The following is a 26,096-nucleotide window of genomic DNA, read 5'->3' on the forward strand; positions in this document are numbered from 1 at the left end:
CGTATCTCTTTCCAGAGCAGAAACATCTTCTATTTTCTTCTTGATGAAGTCCTGTTTGTAGCCTTTCTCCACAAACCTCTTGCCGATAAAATCCTGTTTCAGAAATACATCAGTCTTGGTACAATTTATTCTTAGTCTTAGGAGCTGTCCCTTTGGTATGTTATCCAGCCAAGGGGTACGATGGCAACTGTCCAGAGGTAGATAGCTATTCCTATCTACTGTTTTAAAATGCGTCTGTGTTGTCAATTTTGCTCCTTCTTTCATAATCTCTAGATCAAGGAAGTTGATTTTTTCATCACTTATCTCCCAAGTAAGTTTAATGTTTTTCCCATTCGTGTTAAGATAAAAAACAAAATCAATTAGGCCGCATACACACGATCGGTTAAACCAATAAGAACGGTCTGATGGACCGTTTCATCGGTCCAAACCGATCGTGTGTGGTCGCCATCGGTTATTTATCCATAGGTTAAAAAAAAGCCAACTTGTTTTGAATTTAACCGATGGATTCCTAACTGATAGAAAAAAAACGATCGTTAGTAGGCACGTCCATCGGTTAAAAATCCACGCATGCGCAGAATCAAGTCGACGCATGCTTGGAAGCATTGAACTTTGTTTTTTCAGCACGTCGTTGTGTTTTACGTCACCGCGTTCTGACACGATCGTTTTTTTAACCAATGGTGTGTAGGCACGACTGACCATCTGTCAGCTTCATCGGTTAACTGATGAAAACAGTCCATCAGACCGTTTTCATCGGATGGACCAATCGTGTGTACAGGGCTTTAGACTCTCCCTGTCTCCTGCCCAAATAATTAAAATATCGTCAATAAAACGTTTATATAAAAGTAGTGGTTTTCTATTATATAAAACTTCTGCTTCCCATTCTGCCATATATAGGTTAGCCACACTTGGCGCATATTTCACGCCCATTGCTATGCCACAAATTTGTTTAATATATTTGTTTTCATACCAAAAATAGTTATGGTCTACTCTAGACTATATTCCAGGCAATTAGCAATGAACTTTTGTTGTGCATTTTTGAGGTCACTCAGACCATTCAAGGCCCAATTTGTTGCTTGTATGGCTTCCTTGTGATTTATGATTGTGTAAAGAGATGAGACATCAGCTGTAGCCATATAGATCGAACTACCATCGAGTACAATGGTATCCAATAACTGTATCAAATGCTTTGTGTCCCTGAGGTATAATTCGTTTTTTTTCACTAGAGGCTGGAGGAACCAGTCAATATACTCTCCTATTCTCGCCCCTACTGAGTTGATTCCATTAACAATTGGCCTTCCCAGAGGATCTTCTCTGGATTTATGAATTTTCGGAAGGGTATATATGACCAAGATCCTGCATCCCAATGGTTGTAAGTATTTTCCTTCCTTCTTATTCAAAAGGCCTTTTTCCCGAGGCGTCTTTCAGGACAGCACCTTGAGAGATATGGTGACTCCTCCCACTCCATCAGGAAACACCTTCTTTCCAATCTTTTAAAAGGGAGGTCCTTCCTTGTACCATCAGTTTTTGTGTTTCCTCCTCCGGAGGGGGCATCTTTTTAGGAGGGAGTCTGATATCTCAGGGAGCTCCTGAAAGTCGGACTCTTTTTTTTTTTTTTTTGTACTCCTACCTTTCTTTTTTTCTTTGCGGCGATTCGTCGCGGAGACTGTCCGCTCTCCTGTGCCACCCGCGCGGCGGTGATGGTATTCAGGCTCCTCTCTTCCCCGTGCTCAGTGGAGCCAGCAAATCTGGGGCCGGGCATTCGATTCCCCGCGTGTGCGCGGGGCGCCGCCATTTTGGCGGAGCCAGGCTCCGGAGACGCGCGTCACTTCCGGCGCGCCGGGAGGAGGGGCAGGGCGGACGCTGGGGCCTATTTCCGCTTCCTGGTCCGGCGCAGCGGCGCTTTAGGAATCCAGGAAGCGCTACACATGCCACAGGAGTAGCGCTGTCGTCTCTACTATGGACAACACAGAAGACACAGCGAGTGGAGCAGGCACTGGCACCAGCAGGACCTCGGCGGGAAGCAGTAACGTGAGTCTGTCTTCCTTAGGGGTGAGGGGGTCTTATGTCTCTCTCTCGGTCTCCTTATTTTTTTCCCCCCAGTGGCATGGGGGCCTGTCAGGACGCAGGCAGTGGTCACTTTCCTTCCTGGCGCACCTGGTGAATGGGGGGGGTTCCTTTTTTCTTGTCTGAGACCGGGTCTCATTCCGGACCCCTTTTATTGTTTTTTCTTCTCGCCCGTTTCCTTAGGTCAAAACGGATACTAAGAGAAGGTGTCCTGCGTGCAGGACTAGATTGGGGGAGGACTGGAAGAAACCTTGGTGCAAAGCATGCATCGCGGCAGTAGTGCAGGAAGAGTCAGCTTCTATTAGAGAGGAGTTAGTCTCTTCCGTTAAAAACGAGTTACTGGCCTCATTCCAGTCAGTTAGGGGATCCCTAGCTTCTACCCCCTCTACTCAGCCGTCCACCTCTCAGTCTTCCCAGGAGGTAGTGGTATTATCTTCTGGGCCCTCGGTCTTCGAGGAGGTATCTTTAGGGCAACCTCAGGACCCCTCTAGTGGGGAATCGGAGACTGAGGAGGAAACGGGGTCTCCCGCAAAGTTTAAACTTTCCTTAGAGGAGGTGGACAATCTCCTTATAGCCATTTACGCTACCTTAGGACTGGGTGAGGAGAAGAAGGACCTAAGTTTGCACGACCGAATGTATGCTGGTCTCTGCGAACCCAAGGGTCGTACCTTCCCGGTACATTCGGTTATTTCCGAGACTATCCTACGGGAATGGCAGGAGCCGGAGAAAAAACCCTTTTTTTCCAAGTCCCACAAAAGACGCTTTCCTTTTGGAGAGGATCCATCAGCTATCTGGAACAAGGTTCCAAGGCTGGATGCAGCCTTTTCGCAGGTCTCGCGTTCCACGGACTTGTCCTTTGAGGACATGGGTCTGCTCAAAGATCCTATGGATAAGCGTATGGATCTTCTCCTTAAGAAAGCCTGGCAGTCTATTTTGATCAATCTGAAACCAGCCATGGCTACCACTTGCGTGGCTCGTAACCTGGAATATTGGGTGGATCAGCTTAAAGCACATATTGAGGCTGATTCCCCGAAACAGGATATTTTGGATTCTTTTTCCACTATAGCTGCAGCAGTTGCCTATATGGCAGATGCCTCGGCCGAGGCGATTAAATTTTCTGCCAGGTCCGCAGCCTTAGCCAACTCAGCCAGGAGGGCCCTTTGGCTCAAGACCTGGCCAGGAGACGCAGCGTCCAAAAGTAAATTATGTGGAATCCCGTTCTCGGGAGACCTACTGTTCCGCCCTGAACTAGATAGTATTCTGGACAGGACGGCAGATAAGAAAAAGGCTTTCCCAGTAAAAGCGAAAAATCCTCCCCCTAAGCGGTTTTTTCGGGCCCATAAGCAGCAAAATAAGGGTAAAGGGCCACAGGGAAAGAGAGGTTGGTCAGCGCAGAAGGGTAAAGGTAAGGGAGTCCTTTTCAATCCTCCTGCGCAAACCAACAAGCCGCAATGACTCAGCCCTTCGGGTAGGCGGAAGGTTGGAGAATTTCCTTCCGCAGTGGTCGGCAGTATCAGACAACCGGTACATTCTGACCACTATCGCCCAGGGTTACACTATAGAGTTCTCGGAGGCCCCACCATCAAGATTTTTGGTAACTCAGACCCCAAGAGATCCAGTGAAGGCATTGGCTTTAAAGTCCTCCCTGTCGGAGCTTCGACAGCAGGGAGTATTAGTCCAGGTCCCTCTAGTAGACCAGGGCAGGGGGTTTTACTCTCATGTCTTCCTAATAAGAAAGCCCACAGGAAAATTCAGGCTAATCCTGAACTTAAAACCTCTAAACAGATGTGTAAAGTACAGAAGATTCAAGATGGATTCGATATTTTCCATTAGGAATCTTCTGACGCCAGGTTGCTTCATGGCATCGATAGACCTGAGGGACGCGTACTTACACATTCCTATATCCCCAAAGTCGCAGAGGTTTCTCAGGCTAGCTGTAGAGTTGGAGGGCACAGTACAGCATTTCCAATACAGGGCCCTCCCCTTCGGGCTCTCATCATCACCTCGGATCTTCACCAAGGTTCTGGCAGAAGCCTTAGCACCTTTGCGGCTTCAGGGGATACAGGTCATTCCCTACCTGGACGACCTCCTCTTCTTCTTTTCCCCCTCGAAGGAGAGGTTGTTGGCAGATCTGTCTCGGGCACGAAGTCACTTGGAATCCCTGGGCTGGATCTTAAATCTTCAGAAGTCCGCCCTAGTACCCTCCCAGGAGATTCGTTTTTTGGGATTCCAGGTGAATTCACTATGCCGGAGAATATTTCTCCCTTTGGACAAAGCAACCAAGGTCTTAGATTCCGTTCGGTTGTTGCAGGCCCACCAGACACTAACAGTCAGGCAGGTTATGGCAGCTCTGGGAGTCTTGACTTCCACCATGCCAGCCGTCCAGTGGGCGAGATTGCATTTCAGACCCCTGCAGGCTTTTTTGTTGAAAGCATGGGATCACAAGCCCAATTCCCTGGACTCTCAGGTGAAGATTCCAGCCAGTGTAAAGAGATCCCTATACTGGTGGAAAAATCAGAGAGTGCTTGTGGAAGGTCTGGAATGGTTCTTCCCAGTGGAAAAGAGGCTTACCACGGATGCCAGCGCCTGGGGATGGGGAGCCCACTTAGACGAAAGGTTCACTCAGGGAAATTGGCTAAAGGAGGAATCCCTGCGTTCCTCAAATTGGAGGGAACTAAAAGCAGTCGCCCTGGCCCTAGTGGGCTTTGCTCCACACCTACGGGGTCGCCATGTTCAGATTTTGACAGACAACTCCACGGTGGTAGCCTACTTAAACAGACAGGGGGGTACGAGAAGCCGGATGCTTCAGTCCCTTACCACAGAAATCCTGCTCTGGGTAGAAAGCAACTTACTTTCCCTGACGGCCCTACATCTGAAAGGATCACTAAACCGGGTGGCGGACTTTCTAAGCAGACACCAGATTTGGGAATCGGAGTGGTCCCTGAATCCAGAGGTTTTCCTACAGATCACCGACAGATGGGGTCTACCAGAGGTGGACTTGTTCGCCTCGAAGGAGAACTCCCAGGTAGGAAAGTTCTTTTCTCTGAGCCAGGGGGATGGCTCCCTAGGGGTGGATGCTCTGGCGAACCCCTGGAAATTTCGCCTTTGCTTTGCCTTCCCCCCGTTTCAGCTAATTCCCTTGGTTCTGAGAAAGGTCCAGAAGGAAAGGGTCCCGGTCATCCTCATCGCCCTGTTTTGGCCCAGAAGAGCATGGTTCGCGACGCTCCTGACGATGGCAGCCGAACCTTGTTGGCATCTGCCCCTCAGGCGGGATCTTCTAGCACAGGGCCCGGTCTCTCACCCGGAAGTGGCACGACTTTCCTTGGCAGCGTGGCTTCTGAGAGAGAAATCCTAAAAAATAAGGGGTTTTCTGACCGTCTAGTTTCCACCTTACTTAACAGTAGGAAAAAAGTGACCCGAGCTATCTATGCCAAGGTTTGGAAGGTTTTTTCCACATGGTGTAGCTCAGCGGGCCAGGACCGTAGGGATTTAAGTTCCATCTTGGAGTTTTTACAGGCAGGGGCAGATAAAGGCTTAGCTATTAGTACCCTAAAGGTGCAGGTATCCGCACTCGCAGTGTTCTTGGAGAGGCCTGTGGCCACAGAACCCTTAGTGGGTAGGTTTTTTAGGTCTCTCACAAGATCCAGACCACTACGGTTACAAGGGTTCCCGAAGTGGGAGCTCTCAGTGGTACTTAGATCCCTGGCAAACAAGCCGTTTGAACCCTTAGGGGAAGCATCGCTTAGGAATGTTACCCTAAAAACTTTGTTTTTGATCGCTATTACCTCGGCACGTAGGATTAGTGAATTGCAGGCCCTGTCTATTAAAGAGCCTTATTTATGTTTATTTACGGATAGGGTAGTGCTTAAAACTGACCCTAAGTTTTTGCCAAAGGTAGCTTCTAAGGCAAATCGTTTACAGGACATTGTCCTTCCCAGCTTTTGTTCTAGTCCTTCGGGAGAGAAGGAATTATTTTTTCACATGTTGGATGTCAGGCGGACTTTATTAGGTTATTTGGAGATAACAGGTCCGTTCAGACGCTCGGATGCTCTTTTTGTCCTCTTTGGGGGTATCAAGAGGGGCCAACAGGCATCTAAGGGGACCCTAGCTAGGTGGCTGAAGCTGGCTATCCGGGAGGCTTATTTACAGGCAGACCTGACCCCACCAGAAGGGGTTAATGCCCATTCAACCAGAGCTCTCGCAACCTCATGGGCAGAAAGAGCTGGTGCCACGCCAGAGCAGATCTGCAGGGCAGCGACGTGGACAAGTTTTCACACGTTTGTGCGACATTATAGATTGGACCTCACCTCGGCCAGTGATCAGGCATTTGGCAGGAAGGTCTTACAAGCTGTCGTCCCGCCCTAAGGTAGTAAGTCTCTGTTATCCTCTCAAGGTGCTGTCCTGAAAGACGCCTCGGGAAAATTCAAGTTAGTCTTACCGGTAACTTGTTTTCCAGAAGTCTTTCAGGACAGCAACGACCCGCCCTATGAGTGTTAAATGAACTATGCTGTGACTAACGTATGTGTTTATGTGTTCCAGCCGGGGGCCGGAGGTTTTTCTCTATTACAACTGATGGTACAAGGAAGGACCTCCCTTTTAAAAGATTGGAAAGAAGGTGTTTCCTGATGGAGTGGGAGGAGTCACCATATCTCTCAAGGTGCTGTCCTGAAAGACTTCTGGAAAACAAGTTACCGGTAAGACTAACTTGAATTTTTGATCCCTCTTTTTATGAGACTTGCCAGATCATCCTTGTAACGGACTATAGGGTTCCCAGGTAGTTTCAAATAAGTGGTATTGTCACTCAGTTGGCGTTCAATTTCCTTCTTGTATGCCACTTTTGATTGAATGACAATATCCCCCCCCCCCCCCCTTTATCTGCCTGTCTCACTACAATATCTCTTCCAATTTTCTTATACCACTCTTAATGTCTCCTGGATCATGCATTTTCTTTATCTGCTTATCATGCAGGTCCTTCAATACCATTCTTCTAAACACTTCAATATGTCCTTCATTTCCTACTGGCGGGTTGAATACAGACTTGTTTCTAAAATTGCTGAACTGGACATCGTTTTCCACAGTTTTATTTCTTACTAAGCCTTCACCTGGTTTATTCATCATATATTTTTTAATATGGAGACTTCTAGCAAATTTATTAATGTCGACATAGGCATCAAATTTGTTAAGATTTTTCTTTGGGGGCAAACTTGAGGCCTTTGTCAAGTACTTTAATTTCATCTTTAGTAAGTTCCTCTCCGCTGATATTTATTATCCCTTCTCCTATTACTCTTTTTTTCTTCTGTTTCTTTGTTCCCGCCCTGCATCCTCTCCTTGATTTCCGTTTCTTCCAGATCGATTTTCTTGGGTCCTGGTGGTGGTCTTTCTTCCCTGTCTCGAATTCTCTGAGGATCCTGGTTCCTGGGACCTCCTTTCATCATTCCTCCTGGTCTGTGTTCCAGGCTCCAATTCCTTGACCTCTGTACCCCTTTTTCCTGATGACGCCTCGGGTATTCTCGGCGTCTCTGCTCTAAAAAACGCCTCAGTAATCCATTTCTATTTTCTCTTCCATATGAGTATTGATGATTAGGTGTGCTCATATTCTCATAGTATCTTGGAGTTCTCCCCCCTTCATCATCTCTTCTCAGATGGTCATACTGATTGTATGTGGGGACATTGTAAGGCCCCATGCACACAAGACGCTGGTAAACTCGAGTTCAGAGGCATTTGGGCATTTTTTTCAACTGCCCCAGAACACATTTAATGTTATCCTATGTGTCCATGCACACATTCACGTTTTTTTTGCGTTTTAAAGCAGTTGGGTTTAGGCTTGTTTTTTCAGAAGCAAAATTTTGGGTTCAGACGCAAAGGTTTTTTGCGTTTCAGACGCAAAACGCCGCTAATCGCGGCAATACGCGGTACCGGCGTTTTGCCTCGATTTGGTTTATAGGCATTTTTAAAGGTGACCTATTTTTTTACATTAGAAATCTCAAAAATGATGGCAAATGATGAAAAAACATAAAAAAATGTAATTGCTTGCATTGCATTGTGGACGATCCACAACTTGTGGCAGGTGACGTGGCCAGTGGACAATCCACAACTTGTGGTAGGTGACGTGGCCAGGTGATGTGGCAGGTGACGTGGCCAGTGGACAATCCACAACTTGTGGCAGGTAACATGGCCAGGTGACGTGGCAAGTGTACAGTCCACAACTTGTGGTAGGTGATGTGGCAGGTGACGTGGCCAGTGGACAATCCACAACTTGTGGCAGGTAACATGGCCAGGTGATGTGGCAAGTGTACAATCCACAACTTGTGGCAGGTGACGTGGCCAGGTCATGTGGCAAGTGGACAATCCACAACTTGTGGCAGGTGACATGGCCAGGTGACATGGCCTGGTGACGTGGCAAGTGGACAATCCACAACTTGTGGCAGGTCACATGGCAGGTGATGTGGTCAGGTGACATGGCCTGGTGATGTGGCAAGTGGACAATCCACAACTTGTGGCAAGTGACGTGCTAGGTGATGTGGCAAGTGAACAATCCACAACTTGTGGCAGGTGATGTGGCAGGTGATGTGGCAATTGGACAATCCGCATCTTGTGGCAGGTGATGTGGCAATTGGACAATCCACAACTTGTGGCAGGTGACATGGCCAGGTGATTTGGCAAGTGCATAATCCACTTGTGGCAGGTGACATGGCAAGTGGACAATCCACAACTTGTGGCAGGTGTCGTGGTCAGGTGACATGGCAAGTGGACAATCCACAACTTGTGGCAGGTGACGTGGCCAGTTGACGTGGCAGGTGATGTGGCCAGTGGACAATCCACAACTTGTGGCAAGTGACGTGGCCAGGTGATGTGGCCAGGTGACGTGGCCAGTGGACAATCCACAACTTGTGGCAGGTGACGTGGCCAGTGGACAATCCACAACTTGTGGCAGGTGGCGTGGCCAGGTGACATGGCAGATGACGTGGCAAGTGGACAATCCACAACTTGTGGTAGGTGATGTGGCAGATGACGTGGCCAGTTGACGTGGCCAATGAACAATCCACAACTTGTGGCAGGTGACGTGGCCAGGTGACATGGCAAGTGGACAATCCACAACTTGTGGCAGGTGACGTGGCTAGGTGACGTGGCCAGTGGACAATCTACCACTTGTGGCAAGTGCATAATCCACTTGTGGCAGGTGACGTGGAAAGTGGACAATCCACAACTTGTGGCAGGTGTCGTGGTCAGGTGACGTGGGAAGTGGACAATCCACAACTTGTGGCAGGTGACGTGGCCAGTTGAACTGGCAGGTGACGTGGACAATCCACAACTTGTGGCCAGGTGACGTGGCAGGTGATGTGGCCAGGTGACGTGGCCAGGTGACATGGCAAGTGGACAATCCACAACTTGTGGCAGGTGTCGTGGTCAGGTGACATGGCAAGTGGACAATCCACAACTTGTGGCAGGTGACGTGGCCAGTTGACGTGGCAGGTGATGTGGCCAGTGGACAATCCACAACTTGTGGCAAGTGATGTGGCCAGGTGACATGGCAAGTGGACAATCAACAACTTGTGGCAGGTGACGTGGCCAGTGGACAATCCACAACTTGTGGCAGGTGACGTGGCCAGGTGACATGGCAAGTGGACAATCCACAACTTGTGGCAGGTGACGTGGACAATCCACAACTTGTGGCAGGTGGTGTGGCCAGGTGACATGGCAGATGACGTGGCAAGTGGACAATACACAACTTGTGGTAGGTGACGTGGCCAGGGGATGTGGCAGGTGATGTGGCCAGTGGACAATCCACAACTTGTGGCCAGTTGATGTGGCAGGTGACGTGGCCAGTGGACAATCCACAACTTGTGGCAGGTGACGTGGCCAGGTGACATGGCAGGTGATGTGGCTAGGTGACATGGCCAGGTGACATGGCAAGTGGACAATCCACAACTTGTGGCAGGTAACGTGGCCAGGTGACTAGGCCAGTGGACAATCCACAACTTGTGGCAGGTGACGTGGCCAGGTGATTTGGCAAGTTCATAATCCACTTGTGGCAGGTGACATGGCAAGTGGACAATCCACAACTTGTGTCAGGTGACGTGGCCAGTGGACAATCCACAACTTGTGGCAGGTGACGTGGCAGGTGATGTGGCAGGTGACGTGGCCAGGTGACGTGGCCAGGTGACATGGCAAGTGGACAATCAACAACTTGTGGCAGGTGATGTGGCCAGGTGACATGGTAGATGATGTGGCCAGTGGACAATCCACAACTTGTGGCAGGTGACGTGGCAGATGACGTGGCAAGTGGACAATTCACAACTTGAGGCAGGTGGCGTGGCAAGTGACACGCTAAATACACGTACACTGCTGCTCTCTCAGCTGCTCTGGTCTCACAAAATGGCTGAAATGGTTAAATAATACTGTTTTTTGAGCTTAGGGAGGGTCTTATGATGTTTCTTAACCAAACGCTTATAAACGCAAACGTGGTAAAACGCTGCGAAATTTGCGGCAAAAAAGGGCGTTTTAAACACCGGTCTTTGCGTTTGAAATCTTGTGTTTAGATGAGTTTGCATTTGCGTCTCGTGTGCATGGGGCCTAAGGCCCCATACACACGGGAGGATTTATCCGCGGATACGGTGCAGCGGACCGTTTCCGCGGATAAATCCTCTCGAGGATTTCAGCAGATTTTAATGCGATGGAGTGTACTCACCATCGCATTGAAATCCGCACCGAAATCCTCTGGCGATGACGTGTCGCGCCGTCGCCGCGATTATGACGCTGCGACGTGCGCGACGCTGTCGTATAAGGAATTCCACGCATGCGTCGAATCATTACGACGCATGCGGGGGATCCCTTCGGACGGATGGATCCGGTGAGTCTATACAGACCAGCGGATCCATCCGTTGGGATGGATTCCAGCAGATGGATTTGTTTGGCATGTCAGCAAATATTCGATCTGCTGGAATCCATCCCAGGGGAGAAATATCCGCGGAAACAGATCCGCTGGAGTGTACACACCATAGGATCTATCCGCTGAAACCCATTTGCTGGGATTTTTCAGCGGATGGATTCTATCGTGTGTACGGGGCCTTAGAGTTTTCATATCCTCTTCTGTCTTTGATTTTCATAGTACATGTTCCCATTTTGATTAGTTTGATTTCTCCAACGGGGTGTCCGTGATCTTCCCCTATTGGGCATCTGATGGAATGGTCTAGGTGCATTATAGGTGTTTTGATTCTGCCAATTGTTTTTCCAGAAAGGTTTCCATCCATTATTCTTCCCATGCTTTCTGGGCTTTTGGTTCGGAGTATTGGTCACTTCATTAGTCCCCATAGTATTACCATTCTGTTTATTCTCTCTCCCTAGTAACAATTTTTTTTATATCCTGTTCAGGCGAGCTCCTATTTGATGCAGTCCCAGATTCCTCCAATTTACTTTGCCACTTGAATACCAGATCATCCTCATAATCTTTCATATCCCTCTGGTATTTTCTTTTTTTTCTAGCAATTGTCTTTGTCCTTTCTGTATATATATATATGTGTGTGTGTGTGTGTGTGTGTGTGTGTGTGTATATGTATATGTGTATATATATATATATATATATATATATATATATATATATATACAGTAGGTGCACGCGATATTGTGTCAATCTCGCTCCCTTTCTCGGCGAGATTGAGCCAGCGCCGAGCTGGCTTGCCGCGATGGAGACAGCCGTCATAGAAGCGACGGGAGATCCGACTTGGATTCCCGCCAATTCTACATGTGTGCGGCGTTTGTTATGAATCCTGAGGGGGAAGTCCCCGCCCGATTTTAAATAAAAATTTGGCATGGGTTCCCCCCTCAGGAGCATACCGGGCCCTTAGGTCTGTTATGGGTTGTAAGGAGAGCCCTACAATCCCCCTACAATCCATACCAGACCCGTATCCAAAGCACGCTACCCGGCCGGTCAGGAAAGGAGTGGGGACGAGCGAGCGCCCCCTCCTGAGCCGTACCGGGCTGCATGCCCTCAACATGGGGGGGTTGGGTGCTCTGGGGCAGGGGGGCGCATTGCGGGCCCCCCCCCACCCCAGAGCACCCTGTCCCCATGTTGATGAGGACAGGGCCCCTTCCCGACAACCCTGACCGTTGGTTGTCGGGGTCTGCGGGCAGGGAGCTTATCGGAATCTGGGAGCCCCCTTTAATAAGGGGGCCCCCAGATACCGGCCCCCCACCCTAAGTGAATGGATATGGGGTACATCGTACCCCTACCCATTCACCAGGAGGAAAAGTGGTAAAAACACAAATAAAAAACACAGGGTATTAAAATATTTTATTAGTCTGCTCCGGAGGCTCCCCCTGTCTTCTTTAGCTCTTTTACCAGGGGGAGCTTCTTCTTCCGATTTCCGGGGGTCTTCTCCTGCTCTCCGGGGTCTTCACCGCTCTTCTGTGACGTCTTCACCGCTCCGGGGGGGGCTTCTTCTATGTTCACCGCTCTCCGCACCCCGGTTCTTCCTCCCGCTGTCCGGTGCCTTCTCCTTCTTCCGCTGTGCTGTGACGTCTTCTACTTCTCCCTTCAGGCCGCTGTGCTGTGACGTCTTCTCTTCTCCCGATGTTGACACGCCGGCTCTTCTTGCTGCAATGACGGGTGCGTGGCTTGCGTCGGACTTATATAGGCCTCACAGTCCCATCATGCTCCGGTAGGTACCACGTGGGTAGGTATCACATGGGTAGGTACCAGAGCATGATGGGACTGTGAGGCCTATATAAATCCGAGCACCCGTCATTGCAGCGAGAAGAGGCGACGTGTCAGCATCGGGAGAAGAGAAGAAGAGAAGACGTCACAGCACAGCGGCCTGAAGGGAGAAGTAGAAGACGTCGCAGAACAGCGGAAGAAGAGGAGAAGACGTCACAGAACAGCGCAAGAAGGAGAAGGCACCGGACAGCGGGAGGAAGAACCGGGGTGCGCCGAGTGAAGAGCGGAGAGCGGCGAACATAGAAGAAGACCCCCGGAGCGGAGAAGAGCGGTGAAGACCCAGGAGAGCAGGAGAAGACCCCCGGAAATCGGAAGAAGAAGCTCCCCCTGGTAAAAGAGCTAAGGAAGACAGGGGGAGCCTCCGGAGCAGACTAATAAAATATTTTAATACCCTGTTTTTTTTATTTGTGTTTTTACCACTTTTCCTCCAGGTGAATGGGTAGGGGTACGATGTACCCCATATCCATTCACTTAGGGTGGGGGGCCGGTATCTGGGGGCCCCCTTATTAAAGGGGGCTCCCAGATTCCGATAAGCCTCCCGCCCGCATACCCCGACAACCAACGGCCAGGGTTGTCGGGAAGGGGCCCTGTCCTCATCAACATGGGGACAGGGTGCTCTGGGGTGGGGGGGGCCCCCGCAGTGCGCCCCCCTGCCCCAGAGCACCCAACCCCCCCATGTTGAGGGCATGCAGCCTGGTACGGCTCAGGAGGGGGGGGGCGCTCGCTCGTCCCCACTCCTTTCCTGACCGGCCGGGTAGCGTACTTTGGATACGGGTCTGGTATGGATTGTAGGGGGACCCCCTACGCCGTTTTTTCGGCGTAGGGGGGCTCTCCTTACAACCCATAACAGACCTAAGGGCCCGGTATGCTCCTGAGGTGGGAACCCATGCCGAATTTTTATTTAAAATCCGGCGGGGACTTCCCCCTCAGGATTCATAACAAACGCTGCACACGTGTAGAATTGGCGTCGCTTCTATGACGCGCACGTTGGAATGTGCTGTCACTATTCCAGTGAGTGCGAGATCTCGGCACCATGTCGCCGAGAATCAGCGCGATGCTGTCGTGCTAAAAACACAATATCACAAACACCTACTGTAGATAGATAGATAGATAGATATAGATATATAATGTGTGTCCTTTTCTTTTTATTTATATTTAGCCTTTACGTTTTAAGAAGCAGTAGAAGAGGAGCCAGGAGATCATTACATTGCACGTTTCTTTTCAGAAAAGAAAGCAGTACTGCTATTTTCAGGACAAATTGAAAATAGATGAAAGGGTAGATTTTCAGGGTACTGCTTAGTTAATCAGTTTAAAGACAACAAATGTTCACTTTTTGAGTTCTGATTCACTCGGCATGAAATTTCAGAGAGCGCAAACATTCTATTTAAGTGTCAGCTTTTTCAAAGACATGGCTTCACTCTCTGGGTGCAAGGATGGGACTGAAACAAGAACATATTTCAGAAATTGAAAATTTGAGTATCAAACCTGGACTTTTCTTTATCGTACATCAAGGGACACAAAGCACTATAATAATTACTTTTTGGGTTATACCCCCACCTTCAGGTGATGGACACTGGCATAATGAAGACAGGAAGTCCCCCCCCCCCATATAACCCCTTCCCTTTTTCACCAGTGTCTAAAGGTGTTGGTTACGGTTAATGTTGTGCTAAAAGGTGCTCCATAAGGTCAAGGAGCCACCCTATCAGATCCATTCAAAGTGCCAGAAACAAAGGCTTAAGTGGATGTTACCGGAGCCTTGGTAAAGAAGAACAAGGTTTTGCCTGTAACGCTTCTCTCAGGAGAGCTGGACCCTGCGATCCTTGGTCACACTGCTGTACCACTGGCTTGCTCTGGCAGGGCGCTATACAGGTCCAAGGCAGTGGACCTTACATACCAAGGGGCCCCATCCTTGAAGGTCTGGCATGACACTAACCCGCTGTGATGGGTGAAGATTGGGTCGCTGTGCTATTCCAGCAGTACCCTGCCGCGGGAAGGGTAAGTTGGGAAGATGTTTTTTTTTCTACCACTAGTGGGTGTAAATAAACATACCTGGTGATAACATCCCATGCTTGCCTGTCTTGAGTAATTTGTCTGCAGCGCTTGTGGAGGAGCTTCTGCCTTTCCCTCTCCTGTTGTCAGCCACCTGATAGAGGGGTCATTTAGGGGACTCCACCTGCCAGAGTAGTTGGGGACCCTTCTGCTCTGCTTTCCCCCTCCCTAAGGATTCCCGTTGTGGATTCCCGCACGCGAGAGCTTTCCTCCTTTCATAAAAAATTGAACAGAGAAGATTTCACTGGGGGGTGGGACTCGGCTCCGCCAGCATGCACGTGGATCGACATGCATATATGCAAGTGTGGACCGGCGGCTTTCCATTTAAGCTCAGGCTGTGTATGTAGTATGGTGGCTGACGGAGGGACACAGGCACTGATCCAGGGGCATGTAAGCGCTGGGTGTTGGGTACAGGCATTCTCAAGACCCATCTACTCAGCATCTGGCTGTAGCATTGATAGCGGCATATTAACCATTGCTAAGACTGAGTTCAGCAATAGATGCATGGTGACAGTACCTCTGCTTTTGTGTTTAGGACTATGTATTCCCAAAAGAGAGGAAGAAAAACAGGGAGAAGGGGCGCAAAGGCACCGTGGTCAGGGTCTGGGAATCCTAGTCGCGCCTCCACAGTATCGCCCTCCCCTAAAAGACCTGAAACGGCTGACCAGGCAGAGCCATTGGGCTTGTCAGGCATTGTAGCTACCTCCAACATTCCAGCCTCTGCATACGTCACTAAAGATGACCGGCTACGGCTTTGGCTGTTTGGATGGGAAGATGGCTAGTCTGCTCGAGTCGTCCTCCAAGGTTGGGAAGAAGCATGACTTGTCCCCTTTTCCGGGCCCTTTGTCCACAGATCAGGAGTGGGTAGAGGATTCAGATGTGCCCTTAGGGGACGCACTAGATGAACAGGAGGATGGTTCCTCATTTGAGGACTCAGTCCCAGAGGAGCCCTTCTCAGCTTTGAAGTCTCAAACATTGCTAATTCAATAATTTACTGAGACGTTTTGGATATTAGTTGCCTAGGGCCCTTTGTTTTACGGTTGACGCTATTAAAGATTCTTTTCATCAGACGTCTCGCCTTGCTCTCATGTTGGTACACATGCAGAGAGTTCTGTGGCTTAAGCATTGGTCAGCGGAGTTGCCTTGTAAAAAGCTGCTGACTGGGTTTCCCTTTCATGTGGAACAGTTATTTGGGGATGACTTGGATAAGTACATCCAGAAAATCACGGGTGGAAAGAGTACCCCCCTTCCAGTGAAAAGGAGGCGTAGGCATCCTTAATTTAAAAGTTCTACTTCTCCGTCGCCTGGGGCCTCCGCCATCAGCGCCAAGAGGAAGGCCTCAGAACCAAGCTCAAGGCCAGAAAAAGTCCTGGGTGCAGAAATCTGCAAAGCAGAGAGTCCCAAGGCCACCTTATGAAGGGGCGCCCCCGCTTGATCAAGTGGGGAGGAAGGCTTCTGCAGTTTGCAGGAGCCTGGCGGGAGGAGTTCCAGGACAGATGGGTCATCTTCACAGTATCTCTGGAATACAAACTAGAGTTTTGGGAGTTCCCACCATCTCGCTTCCTAAGATCGAGCGTTCCCAAGGACCCAATAAAAAGAGAGGCTTTGTTTCAGGCACTAGACCGGCTGCTGTCTCAAGGGGTGATCATAGAGACTACCTTAGAAGAACAGGGAATGGGGTTTTATTCAAATTTCTTCATGGTGCCAAAACCGAATGGAGATGTCAGACCCATTTTAGATTTCAAAGGTCTGAACCGGTTCCAAACCATCTGGTCAGTAGTATGCACTGTTCGGGGAGGAGAACTTCTAGCATCTATAGACATCAAGGATGCATATCTCCATGTGCCAATATTGCCTGCTCATCAGAGATTCCTGCGATTCGCAGTAGAACAGGAACATTTTCAGTTTGTGGCCTTGCCCTTAGGGTTGGCCATGGCTCCGTGAGTATTTACAAAGGTCCTGGCTCTGCTTCTGGCTAGACTGAGGGCCCAGAGTATAGCGGTAGTGGCATACCTAGATGACCTGCTGCTAATAGATCAGTCTGCAGCAGGACTAGACCAGAGTGTCGACAGCATGGTCAGGTATCTGGAACATCTTGGTTGGATTCTCAACCTAGAAAAATCATCCCTATGGCCAGCAAAAAGGCTGGAGTACTTAGGTCTGGTTAAAGACACAACCAGCAAAGTAGTGTTTTAACCCCAGGCAAAGGTCTGTGCTATAAGAGAACACGGTCCGAACAAAGGAAAGTCCCTCTGTCCGCCTTTGCATGAGGTTTTTGGGGAAGATGGTAAAATTAAAAGACTAAGGACCAATTTAGATTGTCCAATTTGCTTGACTCCAAGCATGTGCCAGAGTCTCAATTGGTGGTTAACTAACTAAGAACTTGCAGAAGAAGAAAACTTTACTACCAGTTACTTGGAGCATGGTGATGACCGATGCCAGCCTCTTGGGCTGGGGAGCAGTCCTGGAAGGGAACACTATCCTGGGGGAGTGGTTGGAATCTGAGAAGACCTTGCCCATCAACATTCTAGAAATTCAGGTGGCACGTCTGGCCCTGAGGGCCTGGACGGGCAGATTATGGTACTATTCTGTCAGGATCCAATCTGACAAGCCACAGCATTGGCCTATGTCAATCACCAAGGCAGCACCAAAAGTCGCGCTGCCGAGAAAGAGGTAAACCATATTCTGGCTTGGGCAGAAGAGCATGTGCCTTGCCTGTCTGCGGTTTTCATCCCAGGAGTGGAAAATTGCCAGGCAGATTTCCTGAGCCGCCAGCAATTGCTCCCAGGGGAATGGTCTCTGCATCCCAACGTTTTTCTTGCTATATGTCAGAAATGGGCTACCACGGGCGTAGACCTATTGGTGTCCACGTTCAACAAATAGTTGGGCAGCTTTGTGTCAAGAACAAGGGATTCGCTCGCTTGCAGGACGGATGCCTTAGTAACTCCTTGGGATCAGTTCTCCCTGCGTTCCCTCCAGTTCAGTTGCTTCCACGTCTTCTACGCAGGATCAAGGGGGAACAGAAGCTGGTAATCCTAGTTGCTCCAGCATGGCCCAGAGGGGATCCTTGGACTCTTCTGTCCGCCCGGATCTGCTTTCACAAGGACCAGTGTTCTATCCTGCCTTACAAACAGTAAATTTCATGGTTTGACTGAGACCTTTGTTTTAAAAAAATAGGGGCTTTCAGGCTCAATGGTAACTACCCTGATTAATGCAAGGAAGCCGGCCTTTAGGGCCATTTACTATAGGGTCTGGAAGGCCTATGTTTCCTGGTGTGAAAACGAGGATTGGCATCCTCGCAAGTATGTCATAAGTAGAGTTCTCGCCTTTCTACAGTTAGGAGTGGAGATGAAACTAGACTTGAGTACTATCAAGGATCAAGTCTCAGCCTTGTAAATTTTTTCCAAAGGCCTCTAGCCTCATATTCCTTAGTTCAGACCTTTTATACAAGGAGTAACGCGTATAACTCTGCTGATTAAATCACCTCTGTGCCCATGGGATTTGAATCTAGTTTTATCGGCCCTCCAGGAGTCTCCTTTTGAGCCAATGTGCGATGCTTCGTTGGTCCTTGTGACAAAGAAATTTGTATTTTTGGTGGCGGTAAACTTCGCAAGTAGAGTTTCTGAATTGGCAGCTTTTTCTTGTAAAGAGCCATTCTTGGTGGTTCATATGGATAAGGTGGTGTTACATCCTCACCCGTCCTTTTTTCCTAAGGTAGTATCAAGTTTTCATATGAACTAGGATATTTACCTACCTTCATTTTTTCCAGAACCATGTTCCGCAGAAGAAGAATTATTAAATTCTCTTGATGTAGTAAGGGCGGTTAATTTCTATCTGGAAGCAACTGCCCAGATACAGAAAACTGATGCTTTGTTTGTGTTGCCAGAAGGCCCCAGAAGAGGGCAGGCAGCATCAAAATTTACAATTTCTAGATGGATTCGCCAGGTCATTATTCAGGCCTATGATTTAAGGGGAAAGATTCTGCCTTTTCGTCCTAGAGCGCACTCTACCAGAGCAGTTAGTGCTTCTTGGGCAGTGCATCACCAAGCCTCCATGACTCAGGTTTGCATGGCCGCAACATGGTCATCGGTACATACTGTACATTCATGAAATTCTACCAGGTGGATGTAGGTCAACATGAGGATGCTGCCTTTGGGCGCAGTGTTCTGCAGGCAGCAGTATAGGTCCTCACGTCTAACGGCAGTCTGCTTTGTTTTTTTTGTGTCTCCCTCCCCTCAGGTGACATTGCTATGGGATGTCCCATATAGTAATTACTATAGTGCTCTGTGTCCCATGATGTATGATAAAGAAAATAGGATTTTTATAACGGCTTACCTGTAAAATCCTTTTCTTGGAAATACATCACGGGACACAGAGCACTATAGTAATTACTATATGGGTTATACGCCCACTTTCAGGTGATGGACACTGGCATAATCAAAACAGGAAGGCCCCCCCCCCCCTATATATCCCCTCCCATACCGGGAGTACCTCAGTTTTGTAGCTAAGATTATATATTATAAAAAAATATATAATTTTTGCTACAAAACTGAGGTACTCCCGGTATGGGAGGGGTTATATAGGGGGGGAATTCCTGTCTTGATTATGCGAGTGTCCATCACCTGAAAGTGATATAGTAATTACTATAGTGCTCTGTGTCCTGTGATGTATTTCCAAGAAAAGGATTTTACAGGTAAGCTGTTGAAGATGAGTGTGTCTAAAAATAGGATTTTTTTAACAGCTTACCTATAAAATTATTTTCTTGGAAATACATCACCGGACACAAAGCACTATAGTAATTACTATATGGGTTATACGCCCACTTTCAGGTTATGGACACTGGCATAATCAAGGCAGGAAGTCCCCCCCTATATAACCCCTCCCATACTGGGAGTACCTCAGTTTTGTAGCAAAGATTATATATTTATATAATATATAACCTTTGCTACAAAACTGAGGTACTCCCGGTATGGGGGGGGCCTTCCTGTCTGGATTATGCCAGTGTCCATCACCTGAAAGTGGGCGTATAACCCATATAGTAATTACTATAGTGCTCTGTGTCCCGTGATGTACTTCCAAGAAAAGGATTTTACAGGTAAGCTGTTATAAAAATCCTATTTTTAGGCACACCCATCTACAATATTAAAATAAAAATATTTTATTACAACATTTAAAACGGTAACCAAACAATATGCTTTAAAATCACGCTAATGTATACTGCCTGTATGGGAAGGTGAAAACCATTGTAAACAGTATATCGGTTCAAGAGTGCTTGATGTACTGTAGATATTTGGCATACTGTATCTTGAGCAAGTCAAGATACCGTATACTACATGTACAGTACATCAAGCACTCTGGAACCAATATACTGTTTACAATGGTTTTCATTTTTTGACATTTGCATTTGTTTGTATAAGTGGTGAATACCTTCCAATACAGGCAGTATACATTAGTATGATTTTAAAGCATATTGTTTTAAATGTAATAAAATATTTTTATTTTAATATTGTGTATGGGTGTGCCTAAAAAGTCCAGGTTCGATGCTCCATTTTTTAATTTCGAAGTAATTAGGACGTGGAACATGTGCTATTTTTTTTTGTATCCACAGTACCACTCTGGTGATACAAGTTTTGAAAGATGCTATTCTGAATTGCATAGAATTACAGATGGTTATGGGCATGCGTCTGACCAGTATCTAACCTAAGGAATACTAGTGAAAGAAAAGTTTCTATATTAAAGTGCCAGAACCCTGAGCTTGTTGGCTCATGGCTGCAACATTTTTGCAGTTGTGTATCTGTTAAAACAAGGGGCCGGATTCAGAAACAAGATACGCCATCGTATCTCTGAGTCCGGCCGGTTGTATCTATGCGCCTGATTCAGAGAATCAGTTACGCATAGATATCCCTAAGATCCGACTGGTGTAAGTGTCTTAGACTGCATAATCACGCTGGCCGCTAGGTGGCGCTTCCGTATAGTTGCGCAAGGAATATGCAAATTAGGTAGTTACGCCGATTCAGAAACGTACGTCCTGCGCATTTTTTTACGTCGTTTATGTTAGGCTTTTTTCGGCGTATAGTTACCCCTGCTATATGAGGCGTAGCTAATGTTAAGTATGGCCGTCGTTCCCGCGTCGAGTTTTGAAAATTTTACGTTGTTTGCGTAAGTCGTTCGCGAATAGGGCTGGACGTAATTTACGTTCACGTCGAAAGCAATGATGTTTTGCGGCGGATTTTCGAGCATGCACACTGGGATTTTTTCACGAACGGCGCATGCACCGTTCACAAAAAAATTAAAATACGCGGGGTCAAGTCAAATTTGGATAAAACACGCCCCCAACATCCCCATTTGAATTAGGCGGGCTTACTCCGCCACACATACGTTACACCGCCGTGACTAAGGGCGCAAGTTCTTTCTGCATACGGAACTTGCGCCCAAAGTTAGGGCGGTGGAACGTATCGGAGATACGTTACGCCAGCAGAAAGATCCGCTGATCTTTCAGAATCTGGCCCAAGGTGTGTAAGCCAAAAACTCAGATTTGATAAAGTGTTTGCTATGAAAAAAGTCTGCATTTTTTTTAAATAGTTTGACGCATTTTGTAACAATGATGTGTTTGTCCTTTTTCTTTTGTTCAGGTAAAGACTTCTCAAAGTCCTTTAAACCAGCCATTCAGAAGACATTCCGATTCCTCTTCCACCTTCTGGGCCACATCTACACCTGTCACTTTAAAACTGTAGTGAATCTTGAACTACATCCCCATCTGAACACCCTCTATCTTCACCTTCTACTTTTCTGTGCAGAGTTCCACCTTCTCGACTCCAAAGAAATGGCCTTGAGTGAAGACTTAACCACAGCCTTAATTAATTCCAGCCCTTGTCCCAAAACTTCAGGAAGCCATTCTCGGAACACATGAACCACCAGATCCTTGGTTTTCCATGTATACTGCCACTTCAAATATATAGCAAAATCGTAACCGAAAAAACCCACTCTTTTGTAATCTCCTGCTTAGTGTTGCACCTCCAGCACAGATTCTATTTGCCAAACGAAAGGACGGTGGAGCCTAGAAATTTCTGGGAGATGCATATTACAACAGCTCAAAAAGTTGGCTCAGGAAAGAAACCTTACATAAGCCACCAAAGTGCTTAACATGGGAACAGCAAATATACCTGTCAGAAGCAGTTTGAAGTTACGTAAAAGATGGCCAACAGGGACTATTTTTTTTATGTATTGCTTGGCAGAAAATGGTTAAAAGTGGCTGCTTTTCATGGGTTACAGGGCGCTATTTAACATTTGGTCACTGAATAACAAATATTGACTGCACATTTATATTGAAAAGGTCAGAGTCTCCAGAAAGGGCACTTTTTTGCTTTTATCTTTGTTTATTTTTATTTTTTTTACTGGGTCTATTTTAATTATAAATCTCAATTCCATATTTTTAAAGATATATTTGTAGTCTACAGTTATGTATATATTTATTTTGGTGAGATGTCACTTTAAAAAATTAATGCACTTAATTTTTTGTAATTTATTCATTTAAGTTAAAAAAAAATGATTTAATTTGTTTTTCTTAAGATTGTTAATAAAACAATAGACCAGGGGCTAGCTGCAAGGAAAAGAAATATTACTCTTAGAATTCAAACTGTTTCATGTAAGCTGCATTTATTTTCTTAAAGCTCAACTCCAGCATATTAGCAATTGACCTTCCACTCCCCCTCCCCTCCCTTATAATGGTTGGTATGAATGAATGACTTGTATAGCGCAACGCATGCAAACCGAATCACCTCTGGGCGCTTTTTCCTGCCAGTATCTGCTTGGCTGGTGCGGTCATTTTTACCCCGTAGGATCATGACACGCTAGTATGAAAAACAAAATATCCAAATGCCCATTTTAATTACCTGAAGTCATGTTCACATACTTTGATCCTTTTTCTTTTTGCCTGCTTACTTCTGTGGGTCATGGGCTAGCACAAAGGTATTCCAGAATGAAAGCGACAACACACCAATATAATACAACACATTTTTATTGAATTTTGGATTTAAATGGCCACGGTGTTATCCATAGGGGGGGTTAAAATTAATTTCTAAAATTCAAATAAATAAGCCATCTTGGCTAAACTATCTTTAATAAAAAAATAAATGGTGTCCATCCAGCCAAAGCTGGACGACTACTCCCCGATTTGGACAACAGCATGACTTTTAAAGAAGGGAGGGTGGGTGGGCGTCGCTGCTAGTCAGGAACGGTCTGAGCAGCCACCTCTCCTGGTCCTTTTATATTCTCCTTGAGCGCGGGCTGATAGCCGCCAAAATTGCCCAATCAGCTGCTTGCCGTGAAACACCAATCTCGCAGCTGTTGCTGCCCAAAATAAAGAACAGAGCAAGGTGAACTGCCGTTTTTTCCTTTGAGCCAGCCCATGGTGGTCTAGCTTATTGCTGTAACCTTTCATGGGCTAGCACAAAGGTATTCCAGAATGAAAGACATCACACCAATATAATACAACACATTTTTATTGAATCTTGGATTTAAATGGCCACGGTGTTATCCATAGAGGGGGTTAAAATGAATCTCTAAAATTCTAATAAATAAGCCATCTTGGATAAACTATCTTTAATAAAAAATTAAATGGTGTCCATCCAGCCAAAGCTGAACGACTACTCCCCACCGGCCGTAGCCAGCAGTGAAGCTACTAGGCCCCCCCCCCCCCCCCCACCACCGTGGCTGATTCGATCAAGCTGTGGAGGCCCATATTGAAAATGTGCAGGCCTATAAATGATAAATGAACCCTATCTTTGCAAAACAAACCTGGCAAAAACCCTTCTAATTCAGAGTGGCGGAATGAAAAACCACCAACAGAAGTTATAAAACTATGAATCGTCCTGTTAAGGCATATGCGAATCATCTCTACATAGAATAGGCTACCCTGAGGAGACCACAACAGCCTAGGAACCATCTCAGAATATGCCAAGACCGTTGATGGAAACATCAGAGTTATAGAGTGCAGATCTCTTTTTATCTCGCACAATAATTCCCATGTATTCATTTTACCCAGATCATTCGCCCCAGCATGGATGACCAAAATTTGGGGAGAAGGCCAGATGCTGGATAAATAAGCTAGTTGTTCTTTAACATTACGCCAACGCATTCCCCTAACACCTGACCATAAAATCATAAATAACTTAGTATCCAGACATAAATTGGAGGAGTAGGTTCTAGATCCAGAATGTTTGGCAGCCCAACCTAGTGACCTACTATCCAAACCAATGTCCTGATGCAATCTGAAAAAGAAAGTTAAAGGGTTAGAAGACCAGGGCGGACATACATTTTATCTGTCACTACCCCAACGGCCTATACTTTTCAATTTTTCTTCCAAAAGTCCAAAAGAGTCATCTGCAGTGGCCGCCCCAATTCTAAACGAATGGGTCGAGAAACGAAAACCAGACAGGTTAAGACACTTTAGACAAGCGGCCAAAACAGCTGAGAATTGATACCTAGTTAAAGAGGATATGTCTTTATGAATAAAAAATTACTCAATAGAAAAAGGCCTAACTGATATATACTTAGCAACATGAAGGAAAGGACATATAGACACATTTGATGAGCTTGACAAACAGAACCATTGACCCTTTCCATCTTGAGAGGACTTAGATCTGCAAAGAAAAAGGTGAAGTAAACCATTGTTTATCTGGACATACAAAGAAAAGAAAGAGATCATTTATTTGCCACTGTAAATTACCCTATCCTAAGGGCTCCAAAAAAGGCATCTGAGAAAGCAGCCTTGAAGAGACTCAAATTCTGATGAACAAACCTCCTGTAAAATTCTGAGAAGGTCGCACAACAAGGCGACCAAAATTGGATGCCTATTATCAACCGAAGGTCTGGATCTCCTAAGACCCTTGAGAAACTGGGTGACCTGAAAAAACGAAGTTAGCGCAGGTAAACCTGCAAATTTCAGAAAAAATTAGACACCTGCTAAAATTTTACTTATGGAAGCCGGGCTAAGGTGAGACTGAATAAGGAAGGACAGGAAAGATAAGGAAACGTATGAAGTAACGCACAAAAAAACCAAACCCGAAAGCCTATAATCCAACCACGTCTTATCCGACACCGAGGCCTTGAGTTTGGCGAATATTAGTCCCATATTAAGCCCCAGAGGAAATCTGGGCAAGGGGTCCCATGTTGGTCTGCTGCCGGAGCCAAGTCCCGAAATTTCTTGAACTGTGAACAAGACCAAGCGTCAGCAATATTATTCTCTGTACCTGCTATGTGCTCGGCTTTCAACCAAATGTTAAAGTGCATACAATGTAACACCAAAAATCATAATAATTTTATCACAGGCTCAGACTTAGAAAACAAGGTATTGATGGCAAAAAAGACACCCTTATTATCAGTGTGGACCAAAATCCTACGACTCATAAAGGTTTCCTTCCAAATTACCACAGCAACTATGACAGGGAATAATTCCAAAAGGACTAGGTTCTGCAACACCTCCTTCTGCAGCCATTCTGAATGCCATTCGCTAGCACACCACTGACCGTTCAAAAAGGCCCCGAAGCCTGAAGACCCAGCTGCGTCTGTAAATAATTCCAGTTGATTGCTATCCAAGAATTCATGCTGCCATACTGATGAACCATTAAAATTACTCAGAAAGGAATCCCAAATTTTAAAATCTTCGTTGACACTTCTGGAAATACGCACATGTGCATGTGGGTTTTTAATACCTTTGATAGCTAGTGAAAATCTGCGTGCGAACACCCTGGCCATAGGGATAATCCTGGCTGCAAATGCGAAAAGCCCCAGCAAAGACTGGGCTTCTTTTAGAAGAACCTTCTTTCTGGACAGAAAAACAGCGATCAATAATTTCATCTTCTGGAGTTTTTGTTCTGGCAACCTGAATTCCATGCGCTCAGAGTCAACGGTAATTCCCAAAAACTCAATGGAAGTAGAGGGAAAAAACGTTTTCGCATGCGCAAGAGGCACACCAAAATCTTTACAGATGCCAAAGACCTGTAAAGCTTCCGTGCACACCAAGGACCCTACTGGATCAATAAACAAAAAATCGCCCACGTAATGGAGAACATAACCATTGGGTACAATTTCTGATGAGACCCAATGCAGAAAAGACGAAAAGGCTTCAAAATAAAAACAGGACATTGACCCATAAATTAAAAACATAGAGTTTAATCCTTGGGGGTGGACTGGGAGCAATCGAAAGGCCGATTTACTGTCAGCCTTTGCTAATAGTGAACCTTGGCCTGCCCGTCTTAGCAGGCCTAAG

At 46.8% G+C, this 26,096-nt stretch overlaps 1 protein-coding gene across 8 annotated transcripts in view; it reads left to right on the forward strand.

The window, feature by feature from the left end:
• Positions 1 to 22,463, forward strand: part of LOC120916544 (MOB kinase activator 2-like) — a 303,463-nt gene extending 281,000 nt beyond the window's left edge. For 6 of the 8 annotated variants that reach the window (XM_040327588.1, XM_040327584.1, XM_040327585.1 and 3 more), the window contains one exon: positions 21,460 to 22,463. In XM_040327588.1, coding sequence (XP_040183522.1) covers positions 21,460 to 21,737 — 278 coding nt within the window. In that variant the 3' untranslated portion in view covers positions 21,738 to 22,463. Of the gene's footprint in view, positions 1 to 11,436; positions 11,528 to 21,459 lie in introns of all 8 variants that reach the window. The other 2 variants (XM_040327592.1, XM_040327590.1) reach the window with 2 other exon arrangements.
• The last annotated feature ends 3,633 nt before the right edge of the window (positions 22,464 to 26,096 follow it).

This window comes from Rana temporaria, chromosome 10 (assembly GCF_905171775.1).
Source record: "Rana temporaria chromosome 10, aRanTem1.1, whole genome shotgun sequence".
Lineage (NCBI taxonomy): Eukaryota > Metazoa > Chordata > Amphibia > Anura > Ranidae > Rana > Rana temporaria.